The following is a 14,617-nucleotide window of genomic DNA, read 5'->3' on the forward strand; positions in this document are numbered from 1 at the left end:
TTTATTTCAGCTTTTATTTATTTCATCACATTCCCAGTGGGTCATAAGTTTACATACACTCAATTAGTATTTGGTAGCATTGCCTTTAAATTATTTAACTTGGGTCAAACATTTCGGGTAGCCTTCCACAAGATTCCCACAATAAGTTGGGTGAATTTTGGCCCATTCCTCCTGACAGAGCTGGTGTAACTGAGTCAGGTTTGTAGGCCTCCTTGCTCACACACGCCTTTTCAGTTCTGCCCACAAATTGTCTATAGGATTGAGGTCAGGGCTTTGTGATGGCCACTCCAATACCTTGACTTTGTTGTCCTTAAGCCATTTTGCCACAACTTTGGAAGTATGCTTGGGGTCATTGTCCATTTGGAAGACCCATTTGCGACCAAGATTTAACTTCCTGACTGATGTCTTGAGATGTTGCTTCCATATATCCACATAATTTTCCTTCCTCATGATGCCATCTATTTTGTGAAGTGCACCAGTCCCTCCTGCAGCAAAGCACACCCACAGCATGATACTGCCACCCCCATGCTTCACGGTTGGGATGGTGTTCTTCGGCTTGCAAGCGTTCCCCTTTTTCCTCCAAACATAACGATGGTCATTATGGCCAAACAGTTCTATTTTTGTTTCATCAGACCAGAGGACATTTCTCCAAAAAGTACGATCTTTGTCCCCATGTGCAGTTGCAAACCATAGTCTGGCTTTTTTATGGCGGTTTTGGAGCAGTGGCTTCCTCCTTGCTGAGCGGCCTTTCAGGTTATGTCGATATAGGACTCGTTTTACTGTGGATATAGATACTTTTGTACCTGTTTCCTCCAGCATCTTCGCAAGGTCCTTTGCTGTTGTTCTGGGATTGATTTGCACTTTTCGCACCAAAGTACGTTCATCTCTAGGAGACAGAACGCATCTCCTTCCTGAGCGGTATGACGGCTGCGTGGTCCCATGGTGTCTATACGTGCGTACTATTGTTTGTACAGATGAACGTGGTACCTTCAGGCATTTGGAAATTGCTCCCAAGGATGAACCAGACTTGTGGAGGTCTACAATTTTTTTTTCTGAGGTCTTGGCTGATTTCTTTTGATTTTCCCATGATGTTAAGCAAAGAGGCACTGAGTTTGAAGGTAGGCCTTGACATACATCCACAGGTACACCTCCAATTGACTCAAATTATGTAAATTAGCCTATCAGAAGCTTCTAAAGACATGACATCATTTTCTGGAATTTTCCAAGCTGTTTAAAGGCACAGTCAACTTAGTGTATGTAAACTTCTGACCCACTGGAATTGTGATACAGTGAATTATAAGTGAAATAATCTGTCTGTAAACAATTGTTGGAAAAATTCCTTGTGTCATGCACAAAGTAGATGTCCTAACCGACTTGCCAAAACTATAGTTTGTTAACAAGAAATGTGTGGAGTGGTTGAAAAACGAGTTTTAATGACTCCAACCTAAGTGTATGTAAACTTCCGACTTCAACTGTACATATCAGCTAAGGTCATGTTAGTCTAGAACTGCGTCCCAAATGGCACCCTATTTTCTATATAGTTCACTACTTTTAACCAGAGCCCATAGGGAATAGAGTGCTATTTGGGATGCACACTACATGGGCTGGCACAGCAGCACAGGACAAGCAGAGGCCCAATTCTCTCAAGTGGGATGAGTGTTAGTTGTCATATAGTTGTGTTTGTTTTGGGAGTAGCAACCGGTGACAACACTATTGTGAGTCTGATGAGATCACTCACCACGTTGTCTAACGTGTGTGTGCTTAGTTGGTGTGTTTGGCATGAAGTTGACACAGACCCAACCCAAGTTAGTCCAATTGAACTCTTAAGACAGGACTAGACTTGGGGATCATAACAGTGTAATGCGGAATACTTTGCTGCAGTAAGTTTTGCATGATCACTTCACTAAAGTGAACAAATGGAAGAATAGGAGGGGGAAAGGGTATTGTCTTTCACTATGGCAGTAGCTGATCAAAACCATCTGTCACAGTTACAAAAACAACAGGCAGCATTCCTTTCAACATAGTTGAATGCACTCACTGTACAAGTAAGTCACTCTGGAAAACAGTGCTTGCTAAATGACTAAAATGTATGTGTTAACATTTCAACTAAAACATTGGAATGAAAAATCAAAGAACTTTAATCTTCATTTAACTGAAGACAGGAGGAGGGTGAGAGGAGAGAAAAACATTGGTGACGTCCCAAATGGCACTCTATTCCCTGGTCAAAAGTAGTGCACCATACAGGGAATAGGGTGCCATTTGGGACGGCTCCATGGGGCTAAAACAGAGGAGTGGAGGGGTACTCACGGTGATGACCCTGTCCCCTACGCGGAGCGTGCTGTCTCGGTGGGCCGCCCCTCCATCTGCGATTCTTGAGATGTAGATCCCCTGAAGAGACAGACGAGTCAGGAGACCGTTCATAATGTGATCATGTCTGTGTGGATCATCTTGGAATGAAATTGAGATTTAAGCTCATTTATGTATACAGGGCGACAGCATATCCCCAGTGTTGATTAATTAGATGATCTCATTTCAGACTCAATTGGAACAATTAGGTAATCTTATACATTTTGGAGAGATGATGCACTTCTTTTAATCTACAGTGACATGTCTGCTAGCTGTGTATCCGGTCACCCAGGGGGTAGTGGGTGAGTCTGGTGCAACAGGGCTGTAATGCCTTGCTAGCGCCATCACTCCCAGTCAGTATACTCTGGGACGGCGGTTACCATAGGGTCAGCAGGGGGCGTCCCATAATGACTAGCTCACACAACCTGGACTAAATATAGCCCTGCACTCGTATTCACAGTCACTAGTCTAATGCTGCTCTCAATAGTTGGCTTGGGCTTGTTCAGAAGTATTTCCTGTGGTGGGTTGTGAGCACAAGAACAACATAATGCCTTTTATTACACTCCACTACCAACAACTACACAAACAAATACAATATTTGGCTGAATACATTTACAAAATATTGAGAGGTCGCACTCAACAAAATGGTAATAATTCTATCCTACTGCAGTAAAATTAAGTTCAGAGATCGCTAAGGCTATAGATTAGTAACACCTCAAGGACAACAGAGTCACCACTCACAGTAACACTAAGACCCTGAGCCCTCCAGTCGCTTGGCCTGAAGAGGAGAGTTACACAAGCTGCAAGGTTGACCAAACAACTCATTGGACTTAACAAACAATCATGTACACATGCAGACAAAGTGCAGGCCTACTCCTAGCCCACCTCAACAGAGACCATCTTGATCCATTCCAGAAAAGACACAACATGACTTACAGACTCCAGTGGTGAGTGTGCGTCTCAGTTTCTGTCCGTGGGCTCCCTGGGCTGTGTTGGTCTGTTTGAGAGCAGTATTGCACAGGACATGTAGCCATGAATGTGGTCAATGCGGTGGCCCAAAAATACCCCCATCCCAGTTACACAAGACCTATCAGGTGTCAAGGCTCACTATTCATATCTGTGTCCCCTTGGCGATGGCTGTAAATGTTGGGAGTGGAAAAGTGGCTGTCAGAATGAAGGAAACCTTGGAGGGGTTGAAGGCTATGACTGGGCATAAAACAGAAATAGGTAGGAAACCTACCACTCCTGACTAGACTTCTCCCTCTAATGCTGTAGCTAGTGCAGTTAAGAGGGTGTCGTTGACTTGTGAAGTTGGACAACCTGACACCACATACATACACAAGGTGTTTCACCACTAAGGGATAAAATATTCATCAGGGATGAATGCCGCCCAATATTCCTCCACCACACACCGTAGAGTTTCCATATCTAGGTCATGTCTCACTGTGTCTGTTGTACATTCAGCAGGGAAATGTGTGACTGTCTGCTGTACACTAAGGATGTGTGTTTTTCTCACCAAGTCCCCTGTGCGGTAGGCTGTGGAGCCCTTGCCCCCGGCGATGCTGAAGCCCAGGCCCTTGTCGTTGCGGACCAGGCAGGTAGACAGCCTGTGTCGGGGTCCTGCGGGGGAGCTGGCCTCCATGCAGAACGGCAGCCCGCTGGCCCGTCTCTCCCGGGGGAAGTAGTCGTCCTCGGGCCTCAGTGGTGTTGTGGTGATGGCATTCTCCGGCTCCACCATGTGCTCCCGGATGACGCTCATGGAGACGGCGGTGCCCGAACTGCGCAGGGCTTCCACCGCCGTGTGGTGCTCCGCCCCCTGGAGGGCCACGCCGTTCACCTGAGGGGGAGCGGAGATCATAGCTCATGGTTCTCTCTACAGTCAAAAGGCCTGTTCATGTAGACCATGAACGCAACATGGTGGCAATATCTTATCGTGCATGCACAGACTTTACCTCTAGGAGTTTGTCTCCCACTTTGACCCCAGCCCGGGCTGCAGGTCCCTCCTCAGACACCCTGGAGATAAAGATTCCCTGGAGGGACAGACAGAAGGACTCTACTACACAGTCACAAGGCCCAATCAATCCGCAGAATATGAATGCGTCCCAAATAGTACCCTGTTCCCTATGTAGTGCACTACTTTTGACTAGGGCCCTGGTCAAAAGTAGAGCAGTAAATAGGGAATTTGGGACGCAGCCCATCTGTACATCTGGGAGTCTCCACAGCTGTCCTCAGCCCTCACCTCATCGTCCCCCTTGTAGGGTGTGGATCCCTTTCCTCCGGCTATGCTGATGCCCAGACCCCCAGTTTGCCGTAGAATGGTCAGGTTGTGCTAGAAATGGAGGAGAGGGGGTCAGCGCACTGAGTGGAGACGCCCCATACAACAGCCCTATCCTCAGATAGACAGGCTGCGACAAGAGGGAGGAGGACTAGGGACAGACACACAAGACAAGACAGACAGGGGCTACTCTGGTCTCAGGGCTAAACTCAACTCAAGTGTATGTTGAATGAGGGAGAAAAAAACAAGAGCGGGAGTGTTGCCTTGCATCTTACAGTGCAGAGTAGCTACAGTAACTTATCAAAAGGCGGCCATTTTGGAGTAGAAGCAGAACGAAAGCAGTGCCAAATATCATTAACGGTAGTACTAAACTAATTACCCATCATATCACAATGCATTGACGTTAGCCCAAAGACACAGTGAAACAACTGGACAAACGTAATCCTTTTGACATAAAAACATAGGCTAGTTTCAGACATTAGCACGGAGGTGTGTATTTGGGGAGGGGGCTATATGTAACACAATACTCTGTCATGGAACAGTCACAACAAGGGGGGTACGATAGAGACACGACAAATCAGAACATGTATGGGTCTGAACTGGATGTGTGAATGCTGTCCGCGCAAGCCATGCAGAGTTGGGGATGAGGGTGAAAGATAAGTGGGAGCAAGAGAGGAAAGAAAGAGTTGAGTGAAAGTGCCGGGGTTGGGAGAGAAGGCAGTGGACGTTGATTCCGTTGGGTCGTCGTCGACAAGATTCTGGTCTTTCACAAACTCGTTGTCACCGTTGCAGAATGCAACCACGGACAGAGCAGATGCACATGCCAACCAATCCACAGGCATCCTCACCAGAAGTGCAGTCACTCACCAAGGATTCCTCCATAAACCACCCCATTATGAAGAGTGTTACTTCTTTGAAGGTCATTTTAACCAAATTAATGATCAGAAATACTTTTATACCATTACGAAGTACATAACACCATCAACAAAACACCAAATGATGGAATTTCTCGGGAAAGAATGGTGTCGCATCCCTCCAATAGAATTCCAGACACTATCTGAATCTACGCCAAGGTGCATTGAAGCTGTTCTGGCTCGTGGTGGCCCAACGCCCTATTAAGAAACTTTTGCTGCTTTTTAACTAACACCAGCGTGTTATACTAGTGTATAAACTTTTATGTTATAATAGAGAAATTGTGTTTCAATATCTAGGGCTGACAGTGAGGACTTGTGAAGAGCAGAATCAACAACCTCTGCATAATCAAGACAGTTGCTTTGTGAGAAGGTGTTAAAGTTCACATTTAGCTATTGTTACGTAAATGCCAGTGGCCTGGCTTTGACCCCAAGTGAGAGCAGGTCCGCCGGAGCCATGGCCCAGAGAGACAAGGGTGCCAGCCCGCGTAGATGGAAACAGTCTGATCATTTTGGGTAAAACACTGGGGTAAATCCTATATGGAAATGCACCATGTATGTTGGTGTTTCCTTTATTTTGGCAGTTACCTGTAATGCTACCACTCAAATGGCACCATCCTATCATTTCAAAATGAATGTTAATAGAATTAATACAGAAATACAATATCAATCCCAAATAATGGATATTTAACCAAAATGGTATTTATTGTGTCAGGTGTTTCACATATCCTTGGTGTCTCTGTATTGAATGTACGTACAGTCACTATGGTGACTCTTGAAGGACCTTGATATTGTACATTTACTTTGACTACCTCAAAATAATAAATTATTCCATTGTGGTATGTGGATAGATTTCATGCCCATGTGTTAAGTTCTGAACACGACTGATACGCTGCTTTGTGGTTCTTGCGCTATTCATCAGTGCAGATCAATGAGCATAGTGCTTACCCTCTGGACTGAAATCACTGTAAAGAGCCAGGTTGAGTCCCAAATTGCACCCCATTCCCTACATAGTGTACTACTTTTGACCAGATCTCTATGGGCCCTGGTCAAAAGTAGTGCGCTATATAGGGAACAGGGTGCCATTTGAGACGTAGCCCCAGTGTATTTCTTTGTCATACATTGATAGATGGAGGGTGTGGTACCATAGTGGAAACAGCTGGGTTTAGTATACCATTCAACTGTTATTTCATGATGTTCTCACAAAAGGTACTCAACTATTTTAGATATCTTTTAGAAGATATATTTGTCCTGGTTAGAAGTTCCATCTGTGTGGGCCAGATCCTGCTAGTGCCTGGTGAGAAACTGTAAAACCTGAAAGAAGACGGACCTCCTCCATCACAGACAGCAGCACAAGCAGACATTCACTCCAGGGCCTCTCAGCCTGAACAAGGGGATGAAGAGGAGAAGAAGAGAAAAGGGGGGGGGGGGGGGGGGCCACAGCGTGGTAGAACCCGAGAATGGGGTAGGACATCATTGAAGGGTACCCACAGATAAAATCTACCCCCCTTTCTTACAATTCGTATAACCTTATTGTTACAGATATCATTTCAATCCTAAAACCCTCTGCCCATTTTAGTCCCCTTCGAGTTCTATCACGCTGGTGGTCCAATGGAGAGTTGTGGTGAGCATTTCCCTGGCGATTGGCTTGGATTAATCATGGATTTTTGTGGGCAGTTTTTTTGTTCCCCTCTGAGAGCCAGCGGGTGGGTGAATGGGTGAGTGAGTGTGGGAACGAGAGAGAGAGAGGGGGGGAGTGGATGGAGTGAGAGAGAGTAAGTACAGACCTCTTCCTCCTCAATTCGAGCAGGCTCAATCAGCAGATTATTGACTTGATCAAATGACACCCCCTGTTAGGACAGGAACCAGCGAGAGGCATGCGGATTAGTGAGGCCAAAATAACTAAATATGCACACAAGCATATTCCAACCAAAACAAATCAAAAACAGAACACCGCACACACACGCATACAAACACATCAAAGAACAGTAACACACATTCATTCAGCCACTGGGATAAACCCAAAAAGGTAATATCCACTATTGTATAGTGGTTGAACTAGGGACTCCATTTGATATGGCCAATTTCATCGCCAGTCGAGGTCATTTGAACAGGGGCAACAACATCGGTCACACACACATCACTCACTCACTCCCCAGCCACCAGAAGCGGATGCAGGCAGGGGTGGAAACTCGAGACCCAGGATGAGGTGAGTTACAGGCCACACGGGGAGGGCAGCTTGTGTTCAGAAAGAGAAGTGGGGGAAATAAAGCAGTGGCTCCCAAAGCAAAGTTCCCTCCAGCCTATAGACAGACACCACAGGAAACCCTCTTCCCCTTTAAAGTCCTTTTTCAGATTGAATAGTACCCGTCAATCATGTTTGTAATCAATCAACAACCCAGGAATCAGATAATTATATCCAAACACCTCAAATCAGCATTAGCCATTGTATGCCTTGCATCTACTCTAAGTGATTATGTTTGCAGATCTAGAGGAGACAGCCGGATGTATAGTAGATGGGGAAAAGCCATTGGTGCGTTTCCCTTCAATGTGAAATCTGTAGCAAAATTGTGAGAAATTGTTCCGTGATGTAGGTGTACATTAAATAAAAAACTGTTTGTCTGGGTCTCAACATTTCCACCTCGGCCAAGACAAATTCTGGATGGTCAGTAGACAATAACACGCAGACATACACACCTCCATCATTCAATGCACATTAGGTAGCAGCTCTGGTGGTGATTACGATTAATAATACATTTGAATACAATAATTGTCTTAGAGTCAAACATTCCAAGAGCCATATTCACACACTCTTTCTCACTAACACACAAATGTAGGAAGGCAGGTAAGGGAAAGTTCATTAACCAATTAAAAACAGAACAGCAGACAGCAAATTATATGGTGAGAAGCATATATAGTACTGAGGTGGGCAGACAGAGGCATGGTGAAGGAGGCCAGCAGGAGGCCAGCATAGGAGTCTAGTGCACAGCTGATGGGGGTGGGGGATTCATAATTTAACAGATCTTCACTTTTTATTAAGCAGATTTGATTGGTATTATTGACAAATAGTCCTAGAGAGTCGTGAATCTTGATGCGGGAGCTCAGAGCAGCCACAAGAGGGAGCTCCACTCTGAGCAGTCTGGGTAGTGTGTGGATAAAATTATATGTGTGCGCGTCCACAATGACACCCTATTCTCTTTATAGTGTACTACTTTTGACCAGGGAATAAGGAGATATTTGGTACACAGCCTGGTGAAATGTGTCCATATCTGAAGCATTTAAACAACTGACACCTGATTTGGTTTGTGCTGGTTGTCCATTCGTAAACTGTCAGTCTGTTTGACGACATTTACAAACGTTTATCAAATATTGTTAATGAGAATGTCCACTCGTTAGTTATTATTATCTTTTATCAAGTTACCGACTACCTGCTACCGCCATCTGTGAATGTAAGAGCGAAAACTGCTTGTGTGGGACAGAGAGAGCAACGTAAAAGCACGAGTGCAAGCCATAAGACAACTCCAGGCAAACATTCCCGTAAACTATCAATTTGTTTGTTTTTCCTATACACAGCAACATGGCATGCAATGACATCTCCTTCTAAATCCAATCCAATCCAGTGCCAGCAGTCCAAACTGAATGCAGGTTGCATGGTGACAGAGAGACGGGGAGCTTCTATGCACTTGAGTGTCTAAGGTGTGCATAGAGGCGAGCAGGCCACCAACATGTCAGCGTGAAGAGAGAAGGTGTGCAAGAGCTTTATTCAACTGTCAGTTCATGAGGCAAAACACAAAAGAAAAACTAGTCCCATGGTTGTCCTGGCTAATTTGAAATTGGGATACATGGTTAGGGCGTTGAGGTTTTCGTGACCAGCTGACCCCAGTTAGTCTAGTCAAGTTATCAGAAAAAACATGGGGGCCCTAAACACAATAGCTACATGATAATAAGTGTGTACCCTTCAGTTTTGTACAACAGCCCTACTCATTATAGACTATGTACATATTGTAAACGTGTTCTCTACCCCGCCCATCCCCTGATCCCCCAACCCAGCCAACCCCGAGCCCAGGTTACCTTGACCGGCTGCAGGGAGGAGTTGACATGAAGCAGACTCCTATCCTCCAGCTCTGGCTCTTCTATCCTGTTGTGGCGCTGCGGAGTTACCATACACTCCTCCTCCTCCTCCTCCTCCTCTTCATCATCATCCTCCTCCTTGGGGGCAGTTTGGTGCAAGGCAGGGATTTGGGCCAGGTGAGCGTCGGGGCTGAAGCCCTGCAGTAACGCGGCCACCGCCTCGGGTTTGGGCAGCTTGGTGATCTTGAAGTTCTTCTTGTAGTGCGGTGTGTCCTTCCTGATCAGACGCTGCTTCTCCGTGGGGAACTGGGGCCTCTGTTGTTCCTCTTCGTCGCTGTGTGGGACCCCGTCCTCACCCTCCTCATCATCACCATTCTCGTCCCCACCCCGGTAGATGGGCTCCTCCGCAAAGTGCACCGTGGGCTGGCGGGAGAGGAGAGGGGATGATATGAGTTAAGGGAGAGAAAGAAAGAGCAGGAGGGAAGGGATCGTATTCAAGACAAGGATGGGTCTCAAGTTACTGATATGCATGATTCATTAATTGACCTGACCAGGAGAAAGTGTATAACTAGGGTACATAGTTTTTCCTGGCCAAGTAAAACTCCAGGTCTTAAATGGCAGCTCCAGTACTAAGAGATGTGATTGTAACAGACTGTCATAGTAGTGAAACTCACCTCTACGTACTCCACCTCCATCTCATCTAGCTCCTCCTCCTCCTGGTGGCCACGCCCACCCACCAGGTCTGTGGTCATCAGGCCCCGACTCTCCTCGTGGGAATTGGCTGAGGCCGTGCTGTTGGATGCCGCAGAGTCGTGGCTCTGACTGGACAGATTGCTCAGTCGCTTCTTCTGCAACCACCAATCACACGACGGAATTGCAAAAACAGAATCCTGGATTAGGTGACCAACAGGTAACACTCCAATTCTGTCTCAATGTTACACTGAATGACCCATGAGGCTGCCCAGAAAAGACCCACTTCCTACTTGGGATACACATGCATTACTGTGTATGTCCCAAATGGCATCCTATGGGCCCTGGTCAAAAAAGCGCACTATATGGGGAATAGGGTGACATTTAGGACGCACCCTTTTATTTATATTTGTGCAAAAAGTTGCGCTCATGGATCTCAAGTATGGTGGCATGTAGGATGTCCAGTGGTGTGTTGTACCTCAGCACCAGGAGACTGTCTCTCTCCATCATGTCTGGCTGTGTAGACCTCGTTCCTCCTCTCCTCAATCACCTTCTTCATCACCTTCAGCTCACTGTGGTGCGGTGTCGCCCGCCGCTGGAGACCCTGCACACACACAGACGCGAAACAGTAAATTCCCCAGACTGACAGTTCATCTACAGACAGTAAATTACAGACAGTACTCCTCAGGCGAACAGTAAATCAAACCCAAGGACAAAGTACAACCAACTTGTGACACAGAGATCAGTAAATCAGACTGATCTGCCAAAACAATGACTGGAATGGAGTCTGCCACTGATTGTCTGACTGGATGCCTCTCCATCATATTACTTTCACCTGTCATGCCCTGTCAGATCAGAGGTCACAGTAGGAAAGGAAAGGACAAGGAAGCTAAGTTGAGCCAGCCATCGAGTGCTTCACTTTAGAATGTGTTGGCTCGTGCAGTGCAGGAGTCACATGAACAAAGCTCCTTACCAGAGACCGGGGTTCAATCCCCACGGTTTCTCCCGCCTGCCTGTATCCCTCTCTCATTTCATAACTGTCAAAATAAAGTGTCAAAATAACCTACAAAATGTATTTAAAAACAAAGTGTATTAATTGTCTCGTTACTCATTGTGTATTATTACTTGTGTTATAATTTCTCTCTGCATTGTTGGGAAGGGCCCATAAGTAAGCATTTCATTATTAGTCTACACATGTTGTTATGAAGCATGTGACAAATACAATTTTATTTGATTTCTCTTACCCTGCGCTCTGCGGTCGCCTCGTCGTCCTCCGCCTCCTGCTTGGTGGTCTCCTCCTGGAACTGGATGACTGACACACGGTTCAGATTGCTGTCTGTCCAGCTGTCGTCCACACTATTCTGGAGCAGGTTCTCTGTAGGGAGAGACAGGATAGAGAGAGGGACTGGGTTACAAAACAGGTAGAACCTTCCAACAACTAACAAGATAATTAATTACTGGATTTTTGTAGTACATGGGATGAATGGATGTTAGGAGAAGTGATTGTAAGAATATCTGGGTTGAAAGTGACAGGAGAGTGAGAAGGACTCTGGGTTATAATACAGGCTACACTTCCAATAGTTAACATTAGAAGATATCAGGATAGATGAGCATCATCACTGGACTGAAAGTCATCTTTAGAGCAGGGGGTGAATGGGTGTTCCTGGCCTGCTACACTAGACGTGTAACTTTTACCAAGCGTGAGACACTCCTATTCATTTCAATGAAACCTTGGCGTAAGCGGCACAGCTCCAGGATTTGGTTTTTATTTTCAAGATTTCGATGCACAGCTCGCACCCCAGAACAATGGATAAAGTGGCTTGCGCTCTGCTCATGCTAGTCAAAAGTTACACTTCCAGTGTAGCAGGTAAAACACCTACTGTGTAGCCCTTATGTTAGAGGAAGTGATGGAAAGAGGATATGCAGTGAGAGTGAAGAAAGAGAAGGAGGTAAAGAAAGTCAGTAAATAGCAAATAGCCTAGGAAAAAGATATGATGGAGAACAGAGCGCTATATAGAGGTAGTGAGAGAGGAGGAAGAAGAAGATTATGATGAAGATGATGATGGTGTAGGTGTAGGGCTAACTCACCCAGGCTAGAGGAGGGCTGCTGGGGCAGCAGGTAGCAGGTGAGCACCTTCTCCCCGGTGCTCTCGTCATCCTCCGTCTGGAACTTGAGCATGGGCTGGGACTGGTTCTCTGCCAGCCACATGGCCTTCAGGTTGAGGTTGGCCAGGGCAAATGGCAGGTTCTGTAACCTGGGCACACCACACAACATCGTCAACAACATGGACACAACATATGGAAAGTACTATTCTGATTTATAAGAATAAATCTGGTGTGGCTCAGTTGGTAGAACATTGCGCTTGCAACATCAGGACCGTGGGTTCAGTTCCTGCTGGGGCCACCCATATGAAAATGTATGCATGCCCTGCTGTACGTAGCTTTGGAAAAAGCGTCTGCTAAATGGCATTTATTATATTATTATTGGATTGTAAGGCTTGATAAAAGGATCAAGCGAAGGAGCTCAGACTACCTGAGGAGTGGAGTCACTAGATATGTTACAAGAGAGAAGTGTACCAACACCACTGAGTTGTGGGACCTATATGGGGGGGTGTAACGGGGTTACCTGTTCCCTGCCACGTCTAGCACATGGAGCTCGGTGGCGTCGGCCAGCTGGGCAGGCAGCTTGGCCACACGGTTGTCCCTGAGGGAGAGCACGTTGAGGCTGGCACAGCAGCCCATCTCATCGGGCACGCCGCCCAGCCGGTTGCGGTCCACATTCAGGTTGGTCAGCTTCTTCAGCTTGCCCAGCGAGCGAGGCAGAGTCTATAGAATTAAACATTTACAATAATACAAAGTTTATACATTTCATGGATATTAAAAATAATGCATCTCAAGGGGGTTGTTAAAAGGCCATGTGTGCCAAGACTCCCGGCCAAGGCACATACAGTACTGTACATTTGTTCTGAACCTGAGAACCGTGGTTCTAAGACGGGTTATAAATGCAGTGGTTCTGTACCTGTAAGAGGTTCTCGGTCAGCACGAGTTCCGTCAGGTTCTCACACTCTCCTATGGAGTCGCTCAGGTGGGTCAGTCGGTTCTGGTCCACTTTCAGGATGGACAGCTGCTTCAGAGAGCCTGGAGAAACAACAAACATCGAGTCACCCAGGTCGTATTCATTAGCGCATACCGTAGTAAAATGTTTTGTAACCGAAAATGAAAACGTGTTCAGTCAGTTATCATCCGTTTGTTTCCTAATGAACATGAGCAAGCCTTTATGTCAGTTTACTGGCATTATTTCCCCAGTAGGGGACAGTGTGGTTCTTTATGAGTCAAGTGCATTACCTTCAATTGAATCCAAGCAACGATAATGTCCATGGGTCTACTTATTCAACAGTACTTGGTAAAAAGCAGACACCTTAAAGTACTTTTTAAAAGTCAGTTCAGTTTGATAATGAAGCTACTGTGTAAACCAGTTCAGGTGAATAAGGCTCCCTCCTTGCCCCTCTCTCCCTCCCTCTCCCTCTCACCTATGCTGTCGGGGACCATCTCCAGGAGGTTTTGTGTGAGCAGCAGGTCAGTGAGGGCCAGCAGGCCGCTGAGCTCCGAGGGCAATTCCTCCAGGCGGTTCTCTGACACGTCCAGACACACCAGCCTCCGCAGGTTCCCCAGCTCCTACACACACACACACACACACACACAGGCACAGGCACAGGCACACACACAGCAATGGAGTTTTTAGTGTGAATACTCTCACTAAAATGATGTGATGGGTTTCATACTGAGCAATGTTCTGAGTCTAAGCGAATAAGATGGGCATAGACGATAAGCCAGGACTGTACTCACTGGTGGCAATGAGGAGAGCTGGTTGCGGTCCAACCACAGCTCCCGTAGGTTAGGCAGAGCACCAAGAGTGTCTGGCTGTTAGAGATTGAGAGAGGGAAAGAGAGAGAGAAGAAAGGTAAACAGAGGGCATGATGTATGTTATCGTTGCTCTGCTTTGTGACACGAGGCCAGGCGATCAGGTGTTCTGAGCCAATGCACGCTAGAGCGAGTGGGAACAAACATGCAGCATCCACTTAAATATGCAGCACTTGGTAAGGGAAGGGGGGGGCTACACAAACACACATCATACGCCCCAAATACCACCATTCCACTCCGGGGTCCCCAAATGGCAGTGGAAAGGAGCAAGATTCACCTGAAAACACAAACTATCATATATGCACACCCACACACTGCACCCATTGGCTATGCCCATAAACCAAACAGAACAAAGCATGTTGCTATCCAAAACAAGATGCCCTGGGTCCTGTTCCAATTCGTT

At 46.4% G+C, this 14,617-nt stretch overlaps 1 protein-coding gene across 1 annotated transcript in view; it reads right to left on the reverse strand.

Moving 5' to 3' along the window:
- LOC311100171 (protein scribble homolog) overlaps positions 1-14,617 on the reverse strand; it is a 119,661-nt gene that overhangs the window by 26,483 nt on the left and 78,561 nt on the right. Inside the window, exons 7-20 of the mRNA XM_084140974.1 lie at positions 14,140-14,214; positions 13,824-13,968; positions 13,313-13,431; positions 12,920-13,119; positions 12,382-12,548; positions 11,538-11,668; positions 10,772-10,897; positions 10,278-10,451; positions 9,604-10,026; positions 7,320-7,382; positions 4,586-4,675; positions 4,299-4,376; positions 3,863-4,183; positions 2,308-2,388 (exon numbers count right to left, since the gene is read on the reverse strand). Coding sequence (XP_083997100.1) covers positions 2,308-2,388; positions 3,863-4,183; positions 4,299-4,376; positions 4,586-4,675; positions 7,320-7,382; positions 9,604-10,026; positions 10,278-10,451; positions 10,772-10,897; positions 11,538-11,668; positions 12,382-12,548; positions 12,920-13,119; positions 13,313-13,431; positions 13,824-13,968; positions 14,140-14,214 — 2,193 coding nt within the window. The remainder of the gene's footprint in view (positions 1-2,307; positions 2,389-3,862; positions 4,184-4,298; positions 4,377-4,585; positions 4,676-7,319; positions 7,383-9,603; positions 10,027-10,277; positions 10,452-10,771; positions 10,898-11,537; positions 11,669-12,381; positions 12,549-12,919; positions 13,120-13,312; positions 13,432-13,823; positions 13,969-14,139; positions 14,215-14,617) is intronic.

This window comes from Coregonus lavaretus, assembly GCF_964263955.1.
Source record: "Coregonus lavaretus genome assembly, chromosome: 2".
NCBI lineage: Eukaryota > Metazoa > Chordata > Actinopteri > Salmoniformes > Salmonidae > Coregonus > Coregonus lavaretus.